At 39.4% G+C, this 14472-nt stretch overlaps 1 protein-coding gene across 3 annotated transcripts in view; it reads left to right on the top strand.

Moving 5' to 3' along the window:
* Positions 1–14472, top strand: part of GSTCD (glutathione S-transferase C-terminal domain containing) — a 55460-nt gene that overhangs the window by 10953 nt on the left and 30035 nt on the right. For all 3 annotated transcript variants that reach the window (XM_083756556.1, XM_083756554.1, XM_083756555.1), the window contains 3 exons: positions 95–547; positions 1067–1321; positions 2240–2333. In XM_083756556.1, coding sequence (XP_083612682.1) covers positions 95–547; positions 1067–1321; positions 2240–2333 — 802 coding nt within the window. The remainder of the gene's footprint in view (positions 1–94; positions 548–1066; positions 1322–2239; positions 2334–14472) is intronic.

Below are 14472 nucleotides of genomic sequence, written 5' to 3'. Positions count from 1 at the left end.
TTTGAGTCCCACAACACCTTGACAGCCACATGTTCACCACCTTATTACGAAAGGCCTGGAAAACAGTCAACTGATTAATCCTATTTATTTGCAGGTTAGTGAATGGACCAGACTTTGTGAAATCAGCATCCCTCAGGCAGTTGAAAACTTTCTGAGCGTGTCTTCGGATCAGGTTCAGAGTATTCCGGAGGAAGTATTACGGTTTGAAAAGAAGCTGGGAGAGCCTGTAAGAGTACATAATGATGACAAAATTCGAAGACAGAAAGTTCAACAGCAAAAGACATTCGTCAAGGAAGCATGTAAAGATGTTTCTTCACAAGAGGGAAGATTAGCAGAAAATCTGGACTCCTCTCCTGCAGAACTGGAACTGAGTTTAGCTTTATCTAAATTAACTGTGCAGAAAACACCAGTTGCTGCCAAAAGGGAGCGCTCTCATATTAGGAAGATGAAAACATCCGAATTGCCACTCTTGGAACACGTTTTTGCTGAAGGGCTATACTTCACTTTGGCTGATGTAGTCCTCTTTCCATGCATCCATCATTTTTTGGTAAGGATTTACACATTTATGTGTGTTGCTTCCCAGTAAACTGTCAACATTATCTAGTAGATGTTGGGAAGAGATGAATCGCTTGGAGCTTATGTATTCTCAGCATATTTTCTCATAAGTATGTCTCACTGAGTTCTATGCAACTTACTCCCTAGTAAGTGTGCTTAGGACTGCAGCCCCTGCAGACTGGTAGAACCATAATGCTGGCACCACTAAACGCTCTATTCCTGTAGTGGCTCTGATTTATTTATTCTTAAGCTTTAAATCCATTAATCCATTATGTCACTCTTTGTAGTCATAGTGGTTAAGTTAGGCATGAGAATCTCTCTTTGTGTACAACTCAACCACTACCACTCCACAGTTTGAATCTGAGTGAGGCAGAAAGCCAGTATATTCCTGGGTAAGCCCACAAGGTAGTGAATGTCTTAAGATAACAGAGACACGCTTGATTCATGCTTGTACATCAGGTAGGTTCATAAATTTTCTCTGATAACCAGAGCTTTGTTTTCTTCCTTGCAGGATTTCAGCAAGAAACACCAAGAGAACTTGTTAAGATTGCCATTGATATCTAGTTGGTTCCAGAGAGTTCAGGAAGTACCTGGAATAAAGAGAGCTGCTGCCAAATGCAATATGCAATTTTTACCCCATCAAGGCTTGGTCTCTTTATCAGATGAACACATGCAGTTTATCTGCACAGCTTCTGATGAGCCAGAGGAAGAGCATGAAGACCCTTCATTTATAGGTGGACCAAGGCCAACCATGACAAAATTAATGGTAACTTAATAGTTTCACACACAACTCGCTCACTCGCTCACTGGCACTGAGTCATAGAATGGATTGTGCAGATATTTTGAAAGAATGCACAAAAAGTCAGCATTTAAATTTTACACATATTTAACACAAAATAGGCACTTTTCAATGCATTCATCCATAATAGATACTTTTTATTTAGCTTCTTGCAATATCAAGCATATTTCTCTATCAAAGGTCTCTGTCACTAAAAATAGGTTGTACAGTGGTACCTCGGGTTAAGAACTTAATTCGTTCTGGAGGTCTGTTCTTAACCTGAAAGTGTTCTTAACCTGAAGCACCACTTTAGCTAATGGGGCCTCCTGCTGCCGCCACGCCGCCGCTGCACAATTCCTGTTCTCATCCTGAAGCAAAGTTCTTAACCCGAGGTAATATTTCTGGGTTAGCGGAGTCTGTAACCTGAAGCGTATGTAACCCAAGGTACCACTCTATTTTGTTTGATGGTATAATCCTATCAAGGAGGGGGAGTACCCTATAATACTGATACAGCTCATTTGAAGTAGACAAAACTCCCAAGTAACCCTTATAACAGCTCTGCAAAGATGATCAACATTATAACCATACTGCAGATGGAGAATGGGGTTGAAAGAACAGGTGCCTACCCAAATATGGAATTCATGGCTCAGCTGAGAATTGAACTAGAGATTTCCTGGTTCATGTTCGCCAGCTTTCCCCAACCTGGAACACTCCAAATGTTTCGGACTGCAACTCCCCTTAGTCCCAGTGAGCATGTTTTGATAGACAAACAGAGTGGCTTTGTATTTTACATGTGCTGTTTAACAAACATAATTTCCCATAACATTTGGACATCGTTACAGTACTTGCAAAGTTCACATTCCTATTTAGCTGATTTAAGATTTCTCCCCCTCCTCTTAAATGCAGAAAAGTGGTATTGAAGCAACATTTTCCCCTCATCCTTGTCCTAGTTGGGCACTAGATTGGGACAGTCTGCCAGCAGCGGTTAATCCAGGAGAAGGTAGGTTTGTTTTATTTGCCTTATGCTTTTCCTGTTGAAATTCATTTGGTTGCAAAAGGATGCTTTGACAACACTTTGGCAGGTCCTAATAAAGTATATCGCTAGCTGTGGATTTTGGAGGGGGTTTTTTCCTTCTTCTAATGGACCAACTTATTATTATTATTATTTCAAATGCTACATTCTGTATTGATACAGTTCAGTACCGTATTTCAGGTGTCCCCCCCCCCCCCCCGGCCTCTGCCAAGTTAGGGATCATCTCCAAATGTATGTGTTTGAAAGGGTCATGTATTTAAGCCAAGCACAGACAGATTTACAAATAGGTGTGTGAGAGAGACAAATTCCAGAGAGATCATCCTGTTAAGCTGCAGTAGATTGTAATGGATTGCTTTGAAATCGCTTCAGCACTAGATGAAAAAAGGGGAGGGCCCCAACCACACCGCCCTTTCCTGTCCTGTCTTCTGCCAGTTCAAAGGTGGCAACCCTAGCTCTGGCATATACTTGTGAATCAATACTAAAATATTCAAGGTTAAGAAGAGATTAAGATTTAAGTCCTAGGCATAGTTACCTGGAATCATTAAATACAGAGGGGTGTAATTCTGAATAGACAAAATATTGGGCTGTAAAACAGGGATGAAGCATCCACAACCATCCAGATATTGTTGGACTTCAACTCCCATCACCTCTAGAGAGCATGGCAAAGAGTCAGAGAACATGGAAGTTGGAGTCCATAACATTAGGAGGGCTAAAGGTTCTCCATGCCTTCCATAAAAGGTGCATTAGATCAATTTCTCCCTTAAATTCTATGATTGTTCTACACTTCAGCTTATTGTACAAACTAACATTATTACAAATCTGTACACTTCTGAAACTTAATCCTGTGTTCATCCATATCTTTTTGCCTCTGTTAACTTAGATTATTGAATATCTGTTTCAAACGTAAGGTGAATAGACAGCCCAGATGTATTGTCATTCTTTTAAGATCTCACAAACACTTAAAGCAAGCAGTTTCTTCAGCTCCTCAGATCAATTTTTAACAGGAATGTTTTGTTGGTGATATTCCTTTAACATCACTGCTGCCTGTTTTCATTTTGCACCATGTGTCCCAGCTGTAAATACAACTTTCTTCACAGGCATGATATGTCCTTTGCACAGGCAGATGCCATCTATTTAAACTTCCCCAGAACTGCTACCTCTGGTGGCTTTTGGTTGACACTCATGCAAAACAGCTGCAATTGGGTTTTATTTTTAAAGGGCTTAATCACTATATAAATTGCATGTCGGCGCAGAATAGTGTCTGAATGCAGGAATAGATCTTAAGGCATTTGCCTTTTGATAACCCTATTATCTAGTCTCAGCAGAAGTTCCTTAAGCTTTCCAAAACAGGAAGGGGCTGTCAGTTAAAAGTATTCTTGTGTGGGCTTAAGAGTTTGATGTATGAGGCCACCAAATGTGTGGTGCTGAGATGTGTATGGTAAAGGAACACCAAGCCTTATGTGTTGGGCTAGTTCACTTGTGGAAATGATTGAATAAAAGAAAATAACTGAAGACATTGCACAACTGTGATGTAGGTCTTTCAGATTTGACCTTGCTCTCAACCATAAAACAATTACCTGCACAATTCACAACACAGATGTGTTTGCTTAATATATGTTAGAGAAGACTCCATTGGTCTGAAAACCAACAACCATGCATTGTGGCTGGATTGAAATGTAAGTCTTTTAAAGGGCTGAAGTGGGAAGATTTCACCTTTTCCTGTTCCTGGACTCCCCTTGCACACATGTCATCACTCATTTCAAAGATCTGTTTAAAATAAGCATGGGAGTGGAGGTGGGGAAGAGAATCTAGGCAAATCTACCAGTTGCACCCTCACTGGAAGAATAAAATAATTCACAGGAGTTCTCAAAACATGTCACAATAAATAACAGTAAGTAATATAGTTGAATTTTCTTTCAGTGCTGTCTTTAGCACAGAAAGCTTGAAAGCAAAAGCTCTTGTGAAAACAGATACATTATTAAAATTTATTGCCAGTTTAAAGTGATAGGATCACTGCTGTAAACGTTGCTTTTCTTTTAACAACAAACACAACAGCCCCCCCTTAAGTAGGATTCAAATAGCTATTTACCCTGTAAAATAAGGTTTTAAAAACTGTACTTGAAAGTCCTTTATTTTCTTTCTGAGTCTGTCAGAACTTTTTGAATGGCTTTGAGAAGTTCCTCATCTTTTTTGGGGTAGCTTTCCTTCCTCTTAAGCTTCCTTTGCTGCTGCTTGTTTCTCACAACAGATGGTTCTTTGCCTGATAATCTGCAAGGATAGCAATGTAATACAAGTGAATCTCAAGTGAATCAACAAATATTTCTAATTAATCTCTTCTGCTGTGTCTTACATTTAAAATCTTCATACATTTTTGAAAATTTCATTGCATAATGGTACCAGAGTAATGGTGATCCTAACAGCAGATGGAATGGCTCTGCACAATTCCAACACATTACCTTAGAGGAAACGGGAAGTTCCTATTTCTTTTATTAAAAGTTAAGTAACACTAATCAAGTATATAAGATTTCAAATTTTGTTTCAGCACATTGAGAGTGCAGTGGCTCTGTTTTAGTTGACTTGTTTTAAACCAACCTTAGTTAAGGAAACCCAGCCAGATGGACAGGGTATAATTAAATTATTATTATTATTATTATTACTACTACTACTACTACTACTACTATTCAAACAAAGTGACAAACTGGCTAAGCAAATGTGGAAGCAGAAATTCCTAAACTCTTCCTCCAAACTGTGCGGGAGGCGGAGAGGGAAGAGGACAGCATGCAAGCTGTGACTTATGCACATCACTCTAAACCAGGTCATTTTTGGCCAATCCATGCTGCTGATTGGCACCACTTGCAAAGCACAGCTCTGCAGGCACTGATAATCAGCTGATCATCGGTGCTTGCAAAACTGCTTCTGCAAGCACTGCCTGACAATAATCAGCTGATTGTTGATGCCTGCAAAGCTCTGTGCCTTTGCCACATGGTTGAGTTCCAAATTGCATGGGCAGAGGAAAATTGGTCAGCTGATGTCATTGTATACCAGGTGATTGACAGATGGGTGGCCTTGCCCATGTGTCCATGCTGCCCTGCAGGAGGAAAACCTGCCCTCAGGCTGAATCCAGTTCTTCACCCCTGCACCAAAAGTGTGACTTAATGTGTCTTGTGAACATGGCTGATATGTCATTTGGCAGCCTATTCTTAAAAATAAAGAAGCTGAAAAAAATGCCTTTGACATTCTTCTCTGGCATTTTCTGGGAAAAGCAAACAGTTTTATTGAATTTTGAGTGATATAGTTTGTTGTCTTTGTCCCCAGTTTGGAGCAGTTTTAGATCATTTGCAGTTTCATTGCTGCACGTAATGTTTATTTGCAATTAATGTCTGCATTGGTTCAGAATGTTAAAGGTACTTTCATGTTTCATAGAATATCATCCCCTCCATGCAAATAATCCATGCCCCCACCCAAATTTCTTTATATAAGCCTTTTCTATCATTGCTCACATATGGCACAGACATGACTGCTCTAATAGATACAATAAGTTTTGTTATGTATTTTGTATTCTCATTTTGTAGTTTTCCATTGTGAACCACTCTGGGATCTTTGGTGAAAAGGTGGTATACAAATTTAATTAGTAGTAGTAGTACAGATTGCTTTGTGCACAAAATCGTGTTCTTGAGAGAATCCATTTTAATCACATCTCAAATATGCAGTCCAGTTCTGTGTTTGATGCTGGAACAAATGTTAATCTTTTCAATAGTTGTTTATTATATTATATCTGTGTATTCATTGTTAGAAGAAAATTCAAATTTTAGAATATTTCTTTAGCAAATAACAAATTTTAGTGTGTGTTTTAAACAAGAATATAACACTTTTTAAAAATATATTTTATTAGATACAAAAACAATTTGGCTTGTATTGTATAAACTAAACTGTATTCATCCTGGCTGTAAGTATCCACATTGCTATATCAGCTTGGCAATCAGTACAAAGGTTATAGGATGCAGACAGATTATCTGTGTTGTACCTGTTTTTTAATAAATTTCCACAGGAACTTTCTGGTAGGCTGGAAACCTTTGTTTCCCACTAGAGGGCAGCAAAATCTGTTTATATGACCACTGGCCTATTTGGTAGAAAATAACACTCAACATTGTTAAAGGATATGCTGCATGCATATGGCTTGCTGTGATTCTTGGTATTATGTTTAGCAAGGCATTAGTGACCTTAAAGAAAATTATACTGGATTGTTAAAAAGAAGAAGAAGAAGTACTCTGACTGTCATGAGCTGGCAAGGCTTTGGGTGTGGTGACTCTGTCACTCCAATCTTCCCTGGCCACAGTTTGATTTCTTTGCTCAGTATGTCTAAAATTGGATCAAGAATGGAAGAGCAGATTTGGACAGATGTCATCAAGAAGAAGTGAAAGCAATGTGTTCAACTTAGCTAGCAAGGGTATGAAAAGAAGCAGCTGATTTAAATTAATTAAAGCTAGGATTAGGTTAAATATCTGAAGGAGGAAAAACATCCTAAGCAGTTTAAGCTTTTTATTTGATGCTGACTTTTTTGGTAACACAAATTGCTACAAAATTCAGAGATAAAGGAAATCTCATCTGCCGAATCTGCTTATTGTTTCCATCTGCCTTTGTAGTAGTTTCCGATATCCAAATGAAGAACTGCAGATGAATTTCATAAACTGGATCCAGTCCTATATTTAGCAGGGTCAGACTTTTATCTTGTTTCTTCCTTCAAGTTTAAAAGTAAAGTTATACTGTACATGTTTACAGATTTAAAATTTATATTGGCGGATTTTGGGCCAGGAGCATTGTTCTGACAAAATACCAAATGAATCTTAAGTATTTCATTATGCTCAGTTCATCATTGGTTCAGATACATAAAAAGATTTTCATTATCCCAATTAAAGGCCAGACTGCTCTGTGTATTGGATAGAATCCAACACTGTGCAAGAGGACTTCTGCTTGCAAAATGGGACTTCCCCCAAAATCTCCAGAGCAGAATGGGAAAGGGGAGGGGGAAATCCCATTGCCCAGACTGAAGTCCATTCCTCTTGTGAGTGGACAGCATTGAATGCAGCCCAGTGATTTAATATGTATAATTATTTCAGAAGGCAGGCATTGTTCCAGCAAGGTTCAGAGATCAGCTTCCCCTAGAAAGACCTGATGACTTCTAAACCCCTTGGTCCTCAATTGACCATAAAGGTAAAGGGACCCCTGACCATTAGGTCCAGTCGTGGCCGACTCTGGGGTTGCGGCGCTCATCTCACTTTATTGGCCGAGGGAGCCGGCGTACAGCTTCCGGGTCATGTGGCCAGCATGACTAAGCCGCTTCTGACAAACCAGAGCAGCGCACGGAAACGCCGTTTACCTTCCCGCTGGAGCGGTACCTATTTATCTACTTGCACTTTGACGTGCTTTCAAACTGCTAGGTTGACAGGAGTAGGGACCAAGCAACGCGAGCTCACCCCATCGCAGGGATTCGAACCGCCAACCTTCTGATCGGGGTGGGACAATGGCTTGTGCCCAAGGGCTGTGGCACCTCTGATTGTGTCTTCTGACTTCTTCAACTGGGAGTCTTTGCCTAGTAGATTCCCATTCTTTACCTCAAATACCATTGATAGGTCTTGAGTCTTCCTCCAAGAGGTCTTCAGGGGCTTCCCTCTCAAACTCTAATCCCAACAAATTCAGGAACCGTGAGACCTCCTAGTCAGGTAGTGCTTCCTCAAGTTGCTCAAGGAAGAGATGCTATGACTAATGTCTGAGACATCAAGCAACAAATGGAAGGTATGATCAAAATGAAGCGTGTTCAGGAGTTCAGAGGTCAAGGACTCAAGAGACATGTGTCAAAAGTGGAATAATGTTGCAGGCAGAATCAAAATAGAACTCAAGGTGAAAGCCAAGAGAAATTATTGATGATTGTTTTGCTAACCTTATAGATGCCAGTATCTCTCTCTGTGAAGATAAAAGTATGTAATTGGGTAATTTTAAAAAGAACAAAACAACCATCTATTACCTTTCTTGTTTTGTCTTTCCTATCTTTCATTACAGTCCTATTATTATTATTTAATTATATCTGAACTAGCAGGAACAATTATAGCCATGACCCTTTACACGAACAAACTTGGACATGCAAGAAAGACCTTTTTCTAGATAGCAGATGCCTCTGTCCTAAGTCTGCCTAGACCAAAATCTGCCTTGCATTAACTTATAAGCAAGTTAAGTGCTGCATAAAGAGTTAAGGTGAGGCAGAGTTTGTTCTGATGCCAAGTGATTAGTTTCTCAGATATATTTATGACTAAAGTTGTTACTAGAGTATGTGCATATATAGACAAAGACCATCCAGTGCAAGGTTTTTAAAGCCTGTAGCAACAGATGATGACATGACTTTGATATGAGGCAGAGTTTCATGGCTCAATACCTGAGAGATAACCAAAACAAAGAACTTACTGTAAATCTGTCATCTCTCATTGGCAGGAGAAATTTTTAGATAGGAAATGACAAGGAAGGGAAAATGAAACCTTTTGGCCTTCTGTCATTAAATGACACTCTATTTATAAAACTGTGCAGACCTAACATAACTTATTTTTTCCATTGGGAAAAAATCCAGCCTAAATCTAAAAAATAAATAGCCCATCACAGCTACCTTGTGTGTTTTTTAAAATAATAATAATAATAATTAATAATAATAATAATAATAATAATAATAATAATAATAATAATAATAATAATTTATTATTTATACCCCGCCCATCTGGCTGAGTTTCCCCAGCCACTCTGGGCGGCTCCCAATCAGTGTTAAGAAGTGACATATAAATTAATAATCTTAAAGGAGGTTTTTCCTACCTATTTCCCTACTAAAATACTTAATCCTATTGGTATGGTGATTCTAGATCAAGATACATTTAAGACTTACTGCGTTTTATACTCAAAAAAATTAAAAATGTACATCACTTGAAAAGAGAGGTTAGAGAGTTCCTTAGTCAAGACTATTGGTTGTGACTTTCTCAGACTTCTAACCATGGTTAGGAAACCAAAGCCATGCTCTGGGCTTATTTACTCTCAGGAGAATTATCTACACTTCCAATTATTGAAGCTAACTGCATTATTCATGCAAGGTTTTCAGAGTGTGCAACCAGGGTTGGAACCTGGCATGGCCCCAAAATCCTGTTGTGCTAGAAAATGCTGCATTATATAGGCTGGACAGCAAAAAAAAAGCTAATGCTATCCTAGGCTGCATCAACAGAAGTAGAGTGTTCCCATCTAGGAAAGTAATAGTACTGCTCTATTCTGCCTTGGTCAGACCACATCTCGAATACTGTATCCAGTTCTAGGCACCACAATGTAAGAAGGATATTGACAAGCTGGAACATGTGCAGGGAAAGGCGACCAAGATGATCAAGAGTCTGGAGACCGAACAGTGCTCATTTAGAGTAGAACATATTTTAAGAAAAATTCCTTTTTCTAAGGCATATTTTTAGCTATGACTCTGACACAGCATGGATACTGCACTAACTCCTCTTAATGGTTAGCTTGCAGAAGAGAGACGTGGGAAAGTGTGTGAACTTGTGGTTCCTTCCTGATCTAACAGTGCTTAAGTGATAGTTTTAGGCTGTTATGTAAGTGGTTTTTTCTATGCAAAGGAGTTTGGCATGAATGATAAAATGAGATTCTATTTCTACATTATGTTATACCAGGCTGTTTTTCAGGGAAGCTTGCACTTAGTTTTCCAGCAGGATCTCATTAACCTGGCTTACAAATCTAGACCTTTTTTTTTACTTCGGCTCTAGAACCACACCATAAACCTTTAGACTACTTCTGGGCCACTTACATGGTCCCAGGTTGTCACTCTTGAAGAAGAGGCCATCAGACATTCTACTCATTTTCTAGAATCCACCATTTGAATTATCTGCCTTCGTTCCACATTACTGTTCCCACAGCAGCCAAAGTGTTTGGCAAACTCCCTGTATTACTATTTTTAAATTTTAATCAGCATTGTGGCCTAAATCCCTTAAAAAGTACATCCAGGGCGGGTTTTCTTTTTTGTTGTTATTTCTTTTGACACCATTTCAACAGGTTTGATTATTTTAAATAGAATGTTGTTGTAGAGGCTGGTTCTTTCTCCTTGTTTTAACTGGCAGGACATAAAACACAAGGTCACATCCAGGTCTATCCAGCAAAAAGCAGGTCCGTTTGTGGCAGCAAGCTTTCAATTTATTTCTGCCTAGGAGGTTTAGAAGACAATAACATAGGCTATTTTGCAAATAATCTCTGACCAACCGTGTTGGATTCCACAAACTCTAGATTGTCCTAACTATGCCTTTAGATTTTGAATTTTTGCAATTCCTTCATGGATTTCTTCCTCCTCCTCCTCCTCCTCCTCCTCCTCTTCTTTCATATTTTGACTTCAGGGGTTGCCAATTTTTGGACTTCCATTTTGAGAGCATAACACAAAATGGCTGACATGGAAGCATGGAATAACACAAAATTAGAGAAGCAACCACCTCTAACAACCCTATGAGAAAGTCAATCATGTCTTGCTGGTTCTGTTTATGGAGAGCATGTGCACACTTGGGACCAGGAAAAATAAACAAGGTAGCTGTGCCACTCTGATTTAATAGAACCCCCTAATAAGGTACCTTCACATTTTGCCCCATAATTTTCTTTCTTGGTTGTTGTTGTTTAGTCATTTAGTCGTGTCCGACTCTTCATGACCCCATAGACCAGAGCACGCCAGGCACTTCTGTCTTCCACTGCCTCCCACAGTTTGGTCAGACTCATGTTTGTAGCTTCGAGAACACTGTCCAACCATCTCGTCCTCTGTCGTCCCCTTCTTCTTGTGCCCTCAATCTTTCCCAACATCAGGGTCTTTTCCAAGGAGTCTTCTCTTCTCATGAGGTGGCCAAAGTATTGGAGCCTCAGCTTCACGATCTGTCCTTCCAGTGAGCCCTCAGGGCTGATTTCCTTAAGAATGGATACAAATGGTCCAGGGGCACTGTTTGAAATCTTTGTGAGTGTCATGGTGCCCATGGAGGCTAGGTTGGTAACCCCTGTTCTAAGTACCAAAACGTAAGCAAAACAACTATTCTCTGCCCTGAGGACTTTACAACCTGTAGTTGTAACAGTGGAGAAGAGCCTGAGAGATAGGTAAGAGGACAACAAAGCATGAATATAGGTAAATAATGTTACTTAAACTTTGGCTTTGTTTCAGTCATTGGCTGAGGACTTAGGGATTGTGACAAATATGATTTGATTACTGCATAATTTAATACTATTTCATTATTCCTTTTATGTTACTGAGACTAGGGCAACTGTGGCCATTGTACAGTGAAGTGTGCTGTAGTATAAACCTGTCCTCAGTCTATGGGACAGAAAAGCAACACATGATAACACAACATCTAGGCTTACTGACAGCAAGGTGGTGGGATCTCAGTTGGAGATTCCTGGGTGGGTGTTACTCCCTTATCTGCTCCCTAGCCTCACACCTTCCCTCTATGAGTGAAATAAGAGTTGGCTGTTGTTTTAACTTCAGGTACAACTAAAATCTCCTGCCAACTAGCAGTTTGAAAGCACGTCAAAATGCAAGTAGATAAATAGGTACCGCTCCGGCGGGAAGGTAAACGGGGTTTCCGTGTGCTGCTCTGGTTCACCAGAAGCGGCTTAGTCATGCTGGCCACATGACCCAGAAGCTGTATGCCGGCTTCCTCAGCCAATAAAGCGAGATGAGTGCCCCAACCCCAGAGTCGGTCACGACTGGACCTAATGGTCAGGGGTCCCTTTACCTTTACAACTAAAATAAAAAAGGCCCTATAGCAAATTGATGAACCCTCTTTAAAAAGAGCCATAAAAATTGAATGGCCCTTGCATCCCTGTTGTGCAGTCTGAAGCACCCCTAGCTTTAAAGTTACAGTCCTGCATAGCCAAACCAAATCAAGCAACACTTGATTGACTACAGGTTTCTAAGAAATTGTCTGTTTTTCCGACAAGAAAAAACAGTAATTTCACTCTAGGAAAGGGCAATTATACCTTAAGACTCCACTATATATGAATGAGTCCTGTTGAAAAGCCATGAATTACAGTAGTGTAGGCTTTTGAATGATGGTGCTGGAAGAGACTCTTGAGAGTTCCATGGACTGCAAGAAGATCAAACCTCTCCATTCTTACAGCCCTGAGTGCTCACTGGAAGGACAGATCCTGAAGCTGAGGCTCCAATACTTTGGCCACCTCATGAGAAGAGAAGACTCCCTGGAAAAGACCCTGATTTTGGGAAGGATTTAGGGCACAAGGAGAAGGGAACGACAGAGGATGAGATGGTTGGACAGTGTTCTCGAAGGTACAGACATGAGTCTGACCAAACTGCTGGAGGCAGTGGAAGGCAGGAGTGCCTGGCGTGCTCTGGTCCACGGGGTCACGAAGAGTCGGACACGACTAAACAACAACAACAAAAGGCATAATAGTGATTTTGTGTGACAACAGACATACACCAGTACCCAAAATATTCATTCTGGTACTCTGTTTTGGAACATTTAGGAATGATTCATTAGAAATCCTATTTCCTTGAAAGAGTTCATCCATTGTATACTTGATTCGTCATGGACCAATTTCATGCCATCATTTATGACATCTAATACCATCTGCATTAGAGGTTTTAAGTTACTGGTACATCTTATCTGCTGTACATTTTTACATTGATTTTTTTTCATGCTTGTTTAGGCTCTGCCTCAGCTGTGATGTGTTTGATACATACAAAAATGAGATAAAGATCAAGGTAAAATCTGTATTTAGGGCAATTATGTTTTCTTTGTGAATGTGAAATTGTCAAGATGTACTTAGCTGTTCTTAGTCCAGTTTGTTGTTCTATTTTTTAAAGGAGAGATGAGGTGAAATTTCATGTATTAGCTTGATGGAAAGAAATAAAGCCCCAGACCCATCTCTTTAGGACTGATATCAGAAGTGATATATACATTTAAGAAACTTGTACCATCAGGCTGCCATGGTGGAGATAACCATCCAAGTCTTGTGATAGCAAATTCTGAATGTTACAACTGTGTTGTGCAACAGCAATAACATAGTAGGGATAGACAAATCTGTCAGTTTCTATTTCCCTCAGTTCCTCCTTTTTCCTATCTTAAATACACCTCGCCACATTTGTGAGACCTCTCAAGAATTGGTCTACATTGCAATGCATATTTCTCCTAATATATACATTTATGTATGCAATTTATCCTTACACATTTTTGCAAGCAATTTCCTCTAACATAATGCATTCTGTGTGCTATATTCACTAATACATGCAATATTATACCAACTTCTCCCCTAATTTACAGTTTTGTACATGTTTTTTGTTTGTACACATTTTGCATTGCAAAATTTGAAGAAGTAAGAATTTCAAGTTATGAGTGTGTTTTGGTTTTTGCATTGTTTCAGTAACTGCAAGTTGGATAGATTTGTATTAAAACAAGAATCAAACTGAATTTCTTCTCCATGCCTATGTCATAGTGGCATCATTGAATGATGTTTCTTTCCCCACCGTTTATTATTAAAATTTTATTAAATTTATATATATATATATATATCAGTTCTGATATCAGTCCTGAAGAAATTCACACTCAGAGGTAAAATGCAACAATAAAAATACCAAGCATGTTAAAACGTAATCAGAAAGCACAATAATACATTATCAGATCCTGGAAAAAGACTTTGCTTTCACTATTAATGTTCGGATATGTTTAGGGGACTTATGCACTTCAAATTTGATACTGCCTTTTATCATGTGAAATAAACCCAGAGAAGATATGAAGAATGAATACAGATGACCAAGCAATGGTTAACCATAATGTGCACGTAACTGTTCAGCAAGCTGGGTGGTCTTTATTTTCCTGCTAAGTGACAGGTGAAGAAAATCTTACTACACTCATGCACCCGATTCAAAATCCAGGGAAGCAGGGGATTGCTAAGATTTTCTTTGGTAGGGCATTACTGGCCATCTGCTTATCGCTTGGTCATATGTATGCCATTGTAAGCTCCCACTTAACAAGCTGGTTCACACAACATACTAAGTCACACACAGACTTAGAGAGACTGTGTAAGCTCCCAGACA

The sequence above is a fragment of the Podarcis gaigeae genome, assembly GCF_964106915.1.
Source record: "Podarcis gaigeae genome assembly, chromosome: 9".
Lineage (NCBI taxonomy): Eukaryota > Metazoa > Chordata > Lepidosauria > Squamata > Lacertidae > Podarcis > Podarcis gaigeae.
Note: the sequence above shows the minus strand (reverse complement) of the source record. Positions and strands in the feature narration are given on the sequence as shown.